The sequence below is a fragment of the Tachyglossus aculeatus genome, chromosome X1, assembly GCF_015852505.1.
Source record: "Tachyglossus aculeatus isolate mTacAcu1 chromosome X1, mTacAcu1.pri, whole genome shotgun sequence".
Lineage (NCBI taxonomy): Eukaryota > Metazoa > Chordata > Mammalia > Monotremata > Tachyglossidae > Tachyglossus > Tachyglossus aculeatus.
Window position 1 is genome coordinate 56,509,360 of NC_052101.1, and position 12,130 is coordinate 56,521,489.

General features: G+C 44.8%; 1 protein-coding gene across 4 annotated transcripts in view; it reads left to right on the forward strand.

Moving 5' to 3' along the window:
- The window catches only part of XPC (XPC complex subunit, DNA damage recognition and repair factor), a 31,290-nt gene that overhangs the window by 7,429 nt on the left and 11,731 nt on the right, over positions 1-12,130 (forward strand). For all 4 annotated transcript variants that reach the window (XM_038771980.1, XM_038771978.1, XM_038771979.1 and 1 more), the window contains exons 4-8: positions 2,351-2,474; positions 5,911-5,995; positions 6,186-6,343; positions 8,957-9,077; positions 11,235-11,324. In XM_038771980.1, coding sequence (XP_038627908.1) covers positions 2,351-2,474; positions 5,911-5,995; positions 6,186-6,343; positions 8,957-9,077; positions 11,235-11,324 — 578 coding nt within the window. The remainder of the gene's footprint in view (positions 1-2,350; positions 2,475-5,910; positions 5,996-6,185; positions 6,344-8,956; positions 9,078-11,234; positions 11,325-12,130) is intronic.

Consider the following 12,130-nt stretch of genomic DNA (forward strand, 5'->3'; position numbering starts at 1 on the left):
GTACAACAGAATTATCAGAAACTTCCCCTGCCCATAACGAGCTTACAGTCTAGAGGGAGAGACAGGCATTGATATGAATAAATAAATAATTTATAGTATATAATTTCAAGATATGTAAATGAGTGCTGTGGGGTTGGGGGTGAGGGGGATATCAAGTGTTCAGGGGTCATAGATTGAAGTGCCTAGATGACACAGAAGGGAGAGCAAGCCAGGCAAAAGAGGGCGGGGAAGGCCTCTTGGAGGAGATGTGACCTTAGTAATACTTTGCAGATGGAGAGAGCGGTGGTCTGGTGGAGGGAGTTCCAGGGTAGGTGGATGACGTGGGAAAGGGGTTGGCGACCAGCTAGATGAGATCAGGGCACAGCTGGTGCTTAGAGGAGCAGAGTGTGCAGGATGGGATGAGATAGGATGAGGCGAGCTGATTGAGTCTTTTAAAGACAGTGGTAAGGAGTTTCTGTTTGATGTGGAGATGGATGGGCGGGCATCAGAGGTTCCTGAAGAGCGGAGAGACACAAACTGAACGTTTTTGGTGGTAATCTTTCTTTTCTATACTGCGTCTCTGCTTTTCTTCCCTCCAAGTCTGAGATGCCAATTGTGCCAAGGTCCTCCCTAGGCATCATTTAGTTGTTGGGCATCTAGCAGTTATATATTTTGACTTGGCTTTTTTTTTCTACTTTCCACATCTGCCATCCTCCCAATTTGATGAACAATCAAACTGACCCTTATTGTTTCCCCAGTAACCCCACTTTTTTATGGTGTTTGTTAAGCATTTACTAGATGTCAAACACTGTTCTGAGCACTGGGGTGGATACAAGTGAATCGGATTAGACACTGCCCCTGTCCCACGTGGGGCTCGCAGTGTAAGTAGGAGGGAGAACAGGAGAACTGAGGCACAGAGAAGTGAAGCGACTTGCCCAAGGTCACACAGCAAGCAGTTGTCAGAGCTGGGATTAGAACCCAGGTCCACTGACCTCCACTGGACCCGGGCTCTATCCACATGATAACTTCTAGATTTCATCAGCCCTCCCTTTGACATTGAGCCATCTCCCTCCCAGGAGTTGGATCAGTCTGAGTCCCATGCTTTTCCACACTCACTGACTTTTCTCTAAGTGGTAAAGCAGTTTTTCCAGGCCAGCAGCCTGATGCTTTCACAAAAGACTCCCCAGGTCCTAGTTTTTGTAAACCTCTCATCTCTGCACCATTGTTGTACCACACATTGAGACCTTGCATCTTTGACTGCCTCTGGGCCCTGTGTGTGGAATCTCTAGTTTTCCAGGGATCACTGTCTTGGAGGTCTTGAACTTGAACATGGCCTCCCACAACTCTCTGCCTCCTTTTCTACTGTGACCAAGGGCTCCTCTCCCACCCCTAATCTAGTTCCTCACGGGGTTCACAGTCTGTCGGGAGGGAAGGCAGATGTTAAATCCCCATTTTACAGATGGGGAGACTGACATTGAGAAGTTAAGTGACTTGCCCTGTCACCCAGCCAGGCCAGTGGTGGAGCTGAGATTAGAACCCAGCTCTCCTGGTTCCCAGTCCAGTGCCCTTCCCACTCAGCCACGCTGCCTGGCAAACCCACAGTAGCAGAACTTCATGCTGAAATCACTTTGACAGCAAGTGATCTCTGTTAGGCTGACGTGGAACTTGTTGGTTTAGTTTAATGTTGATTCTGCCTCGCCTCTTTCTCCCTTCCTGCACTCAATGGAAGTCATCGTTCTTTAGGTTATGTCTTATGAATCGTAATTGTGTTCCAAGACAGACACGTTCAGTTATATATGCCACATATGCTATAATGCACAATTTCACTAGGTGATTTGACTAGTATGCTATTCGGGAACACTCACACAACACGAGCCCGACGGGACACAGTACATCGTGGTGATGGAAGAATCAATTGGCATGCACACAGGCCACATCAGATAGAATGTTACAACGTGAGTTTTCTTTAATATTGGGTTTTGCAGGAATGCAACCCCATGCATTATAGGAGAGCTGAGTATATTGCAGATATATTTTGGCCTAATTGTGGTCCTTCCTCCACTCCCAGAACTTTTGAGGAAGATATGTATCTCTAAGAAGAGGATCATCACAAACCAAATAGCCAAAGTGGTCTGCTGTAAATCAGGGCAAGGATTCAAGAAATGGGTTCCAATCTCAGTTCCTCTCTCTGGCTTGCCAAGTGGGAATATATAAAATCATGGTTTGGGGTTTTGGTTGTGGCTTTTCCATAGAAAGCACTGTTCTATACAGGATTAAGTTGGATATCTGATGTCTAATTACCACTATTTTTGGTTGCTGTGTACAGTAAAGGGACCTCAGGCATGGACTCATGTTAATGTTTTGTTGGTAGAACTTACAGACTGCGTGCCATATGAGAAGAAAGGATCTTCCTCTTTCTTTGAGCCATTCTGGTCTAACAAACCTGTGGAAATAGAGATCGAAACCCTGGAACAGGCAAAGATAAGAGAGAGACGGTAAGATCAGTGGGGCTGCTCGGTTTAGATCCCTCTCCCGAATAAGAAACAGTACCTGCTACACTTGAAGCTACTCATTTATTCATATTAATGTCCGTCTCCCCATCTAGATTGTAAGCTTGTCATAGGCAGGAAACGTGTCTGCTAATTCTGCTGTGTTGTCCTCTTCCAAGCGCTTAGTACAGTGCTTTGCACATAGTAAGTGCTCAGTCAATCCCATTGATTGAGTGATTGCAACTTTTTAATCAAGGAAGGAATGCTGAACACTGACAATTTCCCTTAAAAAGCTGTTGGACCTGATTGGGAATCTCCTGGCTTCACTGTGATGTGTGAAGGTGTAGTGGAGACTTCCTTGACACTGCAGAGCCTGGGATGTTTCCCGCTGTGGCAAGGAGTTAACTGTTAACTGTTCCACCTCACTGTCCCCCTGCAGAGCAAATAGGGTTCATGGAAAGGGGGGATGGAGGGAGCAAAGAGCCCCAGAACTGGGGCTTCCTCAAACCCATTTGCCTTGGGAGTCCAAGGAAAGGAAGGGCGTAGTCTGGACAAGCCTCTTGGAGGAGGTGTGGTTTTAGTACAGTTTTGAAGGGGAGGACGGTGGTGGACTCTCAGATATAAAGGGGGCAGGAGTTCCAGGCCAGATGGAGGACGTGGTCAAGGGGTCGGCAGCGGGATAGAGAAGATCGAGGTACAGAGAGTAGTTTGGTGTTAGAGGAGCAGAGTGAGCAGGTTGGGTTGTAGTAGGAGATCAGTGAGGCCGGGTGGAAGGGAGAGAGCCGATTGAGTGCCTTAAAGCTGGTGAGGAGTTGATGCAGAGGTGGACGGGCAACCATTGGAGGTTTTTGAGGAGGGAGGGGATATGTGGACTGAACATTTTTTCAGAAAAATGATCCAGGTAGCAGAGTGACATATGGACTGGAGAGGGGAGAGGCAGGATGCAAGGGAGGTCAGTGAGGAGGCTGATGCAATAGTAAAGGTGCGAAATGATTTTCACCTTGAGGGCAGAAATTGGGTGGGGTTTTTTTTTATGTTTCCAAGGAACCTAGTACAGTGCTTTGCACCCAGATGTAATCGTGATAATCGTGGATGCTGCTTTTTATCTTTGTCTTCTGAAATCAGTCAGTGGTATTTGAGCACTTACTGTGTGCAAAACACTGTCTGAGTGCTTGGGAAAGTACAGTAAAATAGAGTTGGCTCATTAATCCTGAACGTGGCGTTGCATTTTGAATAGGGCTTCATCCTTTTGCTAGGTATGGAGAGAACTGAAAATTCTTTAGCATGGAAACTTGAAGCTGATGCCTAGTAAACTGGCTGGCTGAAAGCTTAAAAAGCACATTTTATTTTCTTTTTACTTTAATGTCGCAGTTATTTATGCATCCCTATTTTTTATGGGGTTTTTTGTTTGTTTTGTTAAGCACTTACTACGTTTTAGGCACTGTACTAAATGCTGGGGTAAACCCAAGATAATCAGGTCCATGTCCCACTTGGTCCACAGCTTTAATTCCCATTTTACTGATGAAGTAACTGAGGCTTGGAGAAGTTGTGACTTGCCCATGGTCACACCTCAGACAAGTGGCAGAGCCACGATTAGAACCTGGTACCTCTGACTTCAAGGCCTGTACTCTTTCTACTAGGACATGCTGCTTCTGTGCTTCCCGAGTTGCATTTCTCCTAACTTGTCTTCACACGGTGGCTGATTTTTCAGGATCAAATTGTAATTTTCACTTGAGAAATATCTCACATCATCCTAGAATTAAGAAATTGGCATAAGAGCAGCTACCAAGCAAATATATGTGGTGCATACTTCTGGCTTAGAATGGTTGTAATATATCAATCAGTTGTATTTATTGAGCGCTTACTGTGTGCAGAGCACTATACTAAGCGCTTGGGAAGTACAAGTCGGCAACATATAGAGACGGTCCCTACCCAACTGTGGGCTCACAGTCTAGAAGCGGGAGACAGAGAACAAAACAAAACATATTAACAAAATAAAATAAATAGAATAGATATGTACAAGTAAAATAATAAATAAATAGAGTAATAAATATGTACAAACATATACATATATACAGGTGCTGTGGGGAAGGGAAGGAGGTAAGGTGGGGGGGTGGAGAGAGGAAGGAGGGGGCTCAGTCTGGGAAGGCCTCCTGGAGGAGGTGAGCTCTCAGTAGGGCCTTGAAGGGAGGAAGAGAGCTAGCTTGGCGGATGAGCAGAGGGAGGGCATTCCAGGGCAAGGGGGTTGACATGGGCCGGGGGTCGACGGCGGGACAGGCGAGAACAAGGCCCGGTGAGGAGATTAGCGTCAGAGGAGTGGAGGGTGCGGGCTGGGCTGTAGAAGGAGAGAAGGGAGGTGAGGGAGGAGGGGGCAAGGTGATGGACAGCCCTGAAGCCGAGGGTGAGGAGATTCTGCCTGATGCATAGGTTGATTGGTAGCCACTGGAGATTTTTGAGGAGGGGAGTAACATGCCCAGAGCGTTTCTGGACAAAGACAATCCAGGCAGCGGCGTGAAGTATGGATTGAAGTGGGGAGAGACAAGAGGATGGGAGATCGGAGAGAAGGCTGATACAGTATTCCAGACGGGATAGGATGAGAGCTTGAACGAGCAGGGTACGGTTTGAATGGAGAGGAAAGGGCGGATCTTGGCAATGTTGCGGAGCTGAGACCGGCAGGTTTTGGTGACGGCTTGGATGTGAGGGGTGAACGAGAGAGCGGAGTCGAGGATGACACCAAGGTTGCGGGCTTGTGAGATGGGAAGGATGGTAGTGCCGTCAACAGTGATGGGAAAGTCAGGAGAAGTTAAGTGACTTGCCCATGGTCACACCTCAGACAAGTGGCAGAGCCACAATTAGAACCTGAGACCTCTGACTTCAAGGCCTGTACTCTTTCTACTAGGACATGCTGCTTCTGTGCTTCCCGAGTTGCGTTTCCCTTATCTTGTCTTCACGCAATGGCTGAGTTTTCAGGATCAAATTGTAATTTTCACTTGAGAAATATTTCACATCATCCTAGAATTAAGAAATTGGCATAAGAGCAGCTACCAAGCAAATATATGTGGTGCATACGTCTGGCTTAGAATGGTTGTAATATATGTAGCTAGGCACTCGTTTAATAATAAGTGGTGACAAAACTCTGAAATAAAGATAACGGATAGAAATGGCCTCTCGTGCTAGCTAGACAGTGAGGCCGGTGACTCTAAATTAGGCGGTTTTCAATGTACCCTGTTTAGTATCTATTTCAAAATCCACTGGGCCACTAAGGCAAAGTGCAGTATTACTACCCCCATAATTCATTTTTCCTTACAGTAATACACAGAAATTCCATACTGTCAGTGTCACTGCATCATTTTGAAGAATTAATATTTATTTGTTGTACATTAGAGACATATCTGGCTAGATCCGATTCTGTCTTCACTCTTTGGTTTTGAATTGGTTGCAGAGAAAAAGAGCAAATTGAATTTCAGACTTATCTCCGGAGAACAATCAAGCGTTTTCATAAAGAAGTCACTGAGGATATGCACAAGGTGGGAAGATGGTCTGAAAACAAGTTTTTTTCCATTAGAGTAGATCAAAGGGAACTGGGTTCTCTCCTCTAACCCACCCCTCTTCGCCCCCTCACGCTGCCCCCCCCCGCCCCCCAAAAAAGTTGATTCTTCAGCCAACATTTCTACTTGGTTTCAGTCTGAACTTTTTTCTTCCCTTCCCCTTTAATAGGTTCATCTGCTCTGCCTCCTAGCCGACGGCTTGTATCAGAATTCTGTCTGCAATATGACAGATCTTCAAGCCATCAGTTTCTCTGTCATCCCAGAAGAATTTACGACAGTACCATCCAGAAATATGAATGTTTTGTACCTCTCCAACTTGGTAAAATGGTATGATCTGATAGGCCACACCTTTTCCTCTCATTCAAAATCTTTCTGAAATCTGACCCCCCAACAAGCCTTCCCCAGTCGACTCCCAACAACTCCAAGTTACATGAACTTTTAGCATTTGTATACTTATACCCTCCTTCATCACTTATATATGTATAATTGATTGTTCAGTTAATTTCTTTTGATTACTCTATTTGTAAATATTTTTATGTCTGGCTCCACCGATAGAGGAATGTTTCCTGCTTCTGTGTGGGCAGGAAACATAGTTCATGCTTCTCTTGTACTTTCCCAAGCGATTAGTACACTGCATTGTACTGGGTGAACACTGAATGGTTTTTTTTGTACTATTACTACTACCATTTCTAGTACTACTGCCACCTTGTTAATGGTGGTACTTTTCATTTACCCCCGAGGAGTAGTCTGGTGAATTTAAATTACTTGAACTAGAACCTTGTTCAGACTAAAGCTCTCAGGCCTGGTCACCCCAGTTGAAGTCCATATCAGTCATTCAGTGGTATCTGAGTGCCTCCTCTGGGCAAAGCACTGGGGGAAAACATGATAAAGGAAAAACGAGACTCTGTCACCAGCCTTTAAGGAGCTCATAATCTAAATACCAGCACTTAAACATCCAGTTAGTGAAACGGAACGGAAATTAATTAAAACTCAATTCTCGAGACACTGTCCCTGAGGCTGCTGTCCCGTCCCTGTCCCCCCCCCGTTGGTCCCACCTTCACAACATCACTAAAATCCGCCCTTCCCCCTCCATCCAAACTGCTACCCTGCTAATACAGTCACTCATCCTATCCTGCCTGGATTACTGCATCAGCCTCCATGCTGACCTCCCAGCCTCCTGCCTATCCCCACTCCAGTCCATTCTTCACTCTGCTAGCTGGATCATTTTTCTACAGAAACATTCAGGACATGCCTCCCCACTCCTCAAAAAACTCCAGTGGTAACCCATCCTCTTGCACATCAAACAAAAACTCCTCACCATTGGTTCTAAAACAGTCAATCACATGGCCCCCTCCTACCTCACCTCGCTACTCTCCTACTATAACCCTTCGCTCCTCTAATGCTAACCTTCTTACTGTGCCTTGATTTTGTCTATCTCAATCAATCAATCATACTTATTGAGCGCTTACTGTGTGCAGAGCACTGTACTAAGCGCTTGGGAAGTACAAGTTGGCAACATATAGAGACAGTCCCTACCCAACAGTGGGCTCACAGTCTAAAAGGGGGAGACAGAACAAAACCAAACATACTAACAAAATAAAATAAATAGGATAGATATGTACAAGTAAAATAGAGTAATAAATATGTACAAACATATATACAGGTGCTGTGGGGAAGGGAAGGAGGTAAGATGGGGGGGATGGAGAGGGGGACGAGGGGGAGAGGAAGGAAGGGGCTCAGTCTGGGAAGGCCTCCTGGAGGAGGTGAGCTCTCAGTAGGGCCTTGAAGGGAGGCAGAGAGCTAGCTTGGCGGATGGGCAGAGGGAGGGCATTCCAGGCCCGGGGGATGACGTGGGCCGGGGGGTCGATGGCGGGACAGGCGAGAAGGAGGCACGGTGAAGAGATTAGCGGCAGAGGAGCGGAGGGTGGGGGGTGGGCTGTAGAAGGAGAGAAGGGAGGTGAGGTAGGAGGGGGCGAGGTGATGGAGAGCCTTGAAGCCGAGGGTGAGGAGTTTCTGCCTGATGCGCAGATTGATTGGTAGCCACTGGAGATTTTTGAGGAGGGGAGTAACATGCCCAGAGCGTTTCTGGACAAAGACAATCCGGGCAGCAGCATGAAGTATGGATTGAAGTGGGGAGAGACATGAGGATGGGAGATCAGAGAGAAGGCTGATACAGTAGTCCAGACGGCCTAGGATGAGAGCTTGAACGAGCAGGGTAGCGGTTTGGATGGAGAGGAAAGGGCGGATCTTGGCAATGTTGCAGAGATCTCGCCGCCGACTTCTTGCCCACGTCCTGCATCTGGCCTGGAACACCCTCCCTCCTCCAATCCGATAGACAATTACTCCCCCGCCACCCCCTTCAAAGCCTTATTGAGGGCACATCTCCTCCAAGAAGCCTTCCCTGACTGAGCCCCCTTTTGCCTCACCCTGACTTGCTCCCTTTGTTCTCCCCGCCAGCCCTGCCTCAAGCCCCACAGCACTTATGTACATATCTGTAGTTTGTTTATATTAACGGCTATCTCCCCTCTCTAGACTTGTAAGCTCATTTTGGGCAGGGAATGTGTCTGTTTATTGTTATATGGTACTCTCCCAAGCACTTAAGTACAGTGCTCTCCTCACAGTAAGCACTCAATAAATACAATTGAATGAATGACAGGGACTAACATGTCTGGAACTTTGACAGGTTGCATGATAGTTCTCCAGCTCCTGCACCATGGCCTCTCTGGTCTGAAACCCAGAAATGGAGTTTCTCCTGTCCCTTTGGTGCTCCTCTTCGTAGCCTCTCCAGCCTGGTTTTCTCCCTTGCCATTCTGCCACTCCAAGGGGGTGAGGGTTGGATGGGACCAATGTTGGTGAGAAATTACCTTTGCATGCACATTAGTTCTGGTAACCTACCCATATCCTTGCTTTATTAACATAGTAGTTATTTTGTCCCCTGAGGTTCAATGCAACATTCACGATCAATCCCGACCTCCCTGCCGAAGGTCAAAGGAGCCTGGAGTACACCTTAAGCGGACGATTTGCTATCTATTCTGCACGTGATGAAGAAGAATTAGTCTATGTGAGTAGAGACTTCTGTAATGATGATCATTGCCTTCATTTTTATTAATATGAAGTATTATTGTACTCTCCCAAGTGCTTAATATAGTGTTCTGCACATAGTGAGTGCTCAATAAATGTGATTGAATGAATGACTCTGCCACTTGCCTGATGTGTGAACTTGGACAAGTCACTTAACTTCACAGGGCCTTTGTAACTAGGCCATTTCTCCTATTCACCCTCTCTTCTGCATCAGCTGTTCCCTTGGATCTATACCCTTTATGCAGTTGTTATTCACTCCACCTCCAGCCCCCCAACACTGTGGCCTATCCCTATACTCTCCCATATCCCTTTTCAGTAATTTAATGTGTCTCGCCTCTAGATTATAAATTCCTTGTCGGCGGGGACCATGTCTGTCATTTCTACTGTATTCACTCCCGAGTGCCTAGTCCAGTATGTTACAGCTCAGCACATAATGCTCAATATATTGATTGTTCAGTGTCTCAGATTTTCTGACAGGCATAATGGGGATTAAATACCTGTTCTCCTTCCTGGTTAATCTGTGAGCTCTATAAAGGACAGGGTCTGTTTGACCAGATTATCTTGTATGTACCCCAGCACTTAGTACAGTGCTTGGCACATAGGAAGTGCTTAACAAATACCATAATTATTATTATGATGATGGCTAGTTCTATTCACTCTTGGAACTCCTCCCTTCTCATTCTTCCATTCCCCTAAAACCCATACCGCCCGATTTCGCATCCTCACTCACAGTGAAATGCTGGCATCCATGATCCCAAATCTAACCCTATAACTCCTCATTTTGAGGATAAAATCAAGAATGAATTGCTCCAATTGAATCCATCTTGGGTTCATTTAATTGTATAACCCCACTTTTAACTGGTTTTTTTTGTAGATCAAGCATATTTGGGTGGGTTGCTCCAAGCCTCTTCACCATGTATGTACATACCATACGCACCACAGCACCTAAGTACATATCTGTAATTTATATTAATGTCTGACTCCCCCTGTAGACTGTGTAAGCTCACTGTGGGCAGGGAATGAGTCTGTTCATTGGTATATTGTACTCTCCCAACCGCTTAGTCCAGTGCTCTGCACTCAGTAAGCGCTCAATAAATATAAATGAATGAATAATTGTCATTGATTCATGGAGCATTTTAATGTTTCATTAAATGCTGTAGAAAAACTTTCACTGTTCTTCCCTGAGGCCCTATGACTTGAGTCCATAATTCTGTATTATCTTCTCATTACAGATGAGGACACCAAGGCATAGTGTCTTCATGGAGGTCCTGATCAATTTAAATACTGGTTTACTGCTCTACCCCAGCTAGGGCTCTTAATTGGTTCCAAAAAATACAGTGACATTAATGATGATGATAATGACTGTGGTATCTGTTAAGCACTTAATATGTGCCAAGGGTTGGGACAGATACCAGAGAATCAGGTCTGACACAGTCCCTGTCCCTCATTGGGCTCAAAGTCTAGGGGTAGAGAGAGAGAACAGGTATTTAATCCCCATTTCACAGATGAGGAAACCGAAGCACAGACAGGTGAAATGACTTGCCCAAAGTCACACAACAGGCAGGCGGTGGAGCTTAGCTTAGAACCCAGGTCTCCTGACTCCCAGTCCTTTGCTCCGTCCACTAGGCCATGCTGCTTTTGAGTGGTAATCAAAAGAACACTAGAGAGTAGTTTTCTATAGGAAATAATGTAATAATCCAGTGCAATGTATTAATGCATTCCTAAATTTCAAAAAATTGAGCAAAACAATATAAGTATATTAAACATCCATATTATTTAATGTAATCATATATTAATATTATACAATGTTGTAGTATATATTTTGTGTTAAAATTAATAACACTATAGTTGTGTGATCATAGAGCACTATAAATGTAAACCAATAGTGAAATAATTTTAATTTGATGGTTTTATGGATGTAAATGTGGAATGGAATTTCTTTTTAGTGTCATCTTTCGCATTTTATTCAGCAAAAAGACACTTGTGATTATCTCTGCTAAATAGATCTGTTGTCATTATCTCTGCTAAATAGAAGTATTAGCATTGATTGATTGATTGATTACATTAATAGAAGTTTCCAAGTGACCTTGCTTCCATCAGAGAAATTGACATTTTGCTTCATTCTGTTTTTGCACAGATGTTTTTACTGATTCTCCGATCATTGCAATTTCTTGCTCGACTGGTATTGTCCCTGCAGCCCATTCCTCTGAAGTTACATCTTGCAAAGGTAGGATTTTCTGAACTTCAAGAATAGAGGGGAGAGCTCTCATAAAAAAGTGAGAGAACCTTTCAGGCAGTTTTGAAAAGAAGCCTTCCTAGTTGTGCTCCGGGTTTCCGATGCAGATTGCAGCCCCGTCACAATCCAAAACATTCTTGCTTGAAAGGCAGGCTAATTAGCGGAGTATAGAACTGATCTTGGGTCACGAAACTCTGCCGCTGATTGCTGATTTATTTGGGGCAAATGGCAAAACCTCTCTGAGCCTCCATTCCCTATCTTTAAATAACCAATCAATTGATAGTATTTATTGAGCACCTAAGCGTGTGCAGAGCACTACTAAGTACCTGGGGGAGTAAAGTCGAATTAGTAGATGTGATTGCCGAGCTCCAGGATTTTTCACTGGAGACAGAGTTAGTGTGGATGAGGCTTTTCAATTTTTTCTTGAGTCGGTTTTAATAGGAATGAATCAAGTAGAGTAAAACTTCATTAATCTAAATGTTAATACTTAAAATTGGCGCAAGTGCTCACTACTGCTTAATGGCTCCCTGCTTCCTCCCCTGCCCTCTTTACTATCTCCAACTTTAAAGAAGGAAGAGCTTGATTAACACTGTCAGCAGGAGATAGGCAGTTGCAGCAATAAGGAGAGACAGACAGCATGCACTAAATCTCTTCAGCCATTGGCAAATTTAGCTAGAGAAAGAGATATCCATACAGACATTGGCCAACTAAGCCCAAGTCTGGCTACCAAGGAACACAACCAACCACTTAAAAGTGAATTTAAAAAAACAAAACACTTTTACATTTCAGACCTTTCA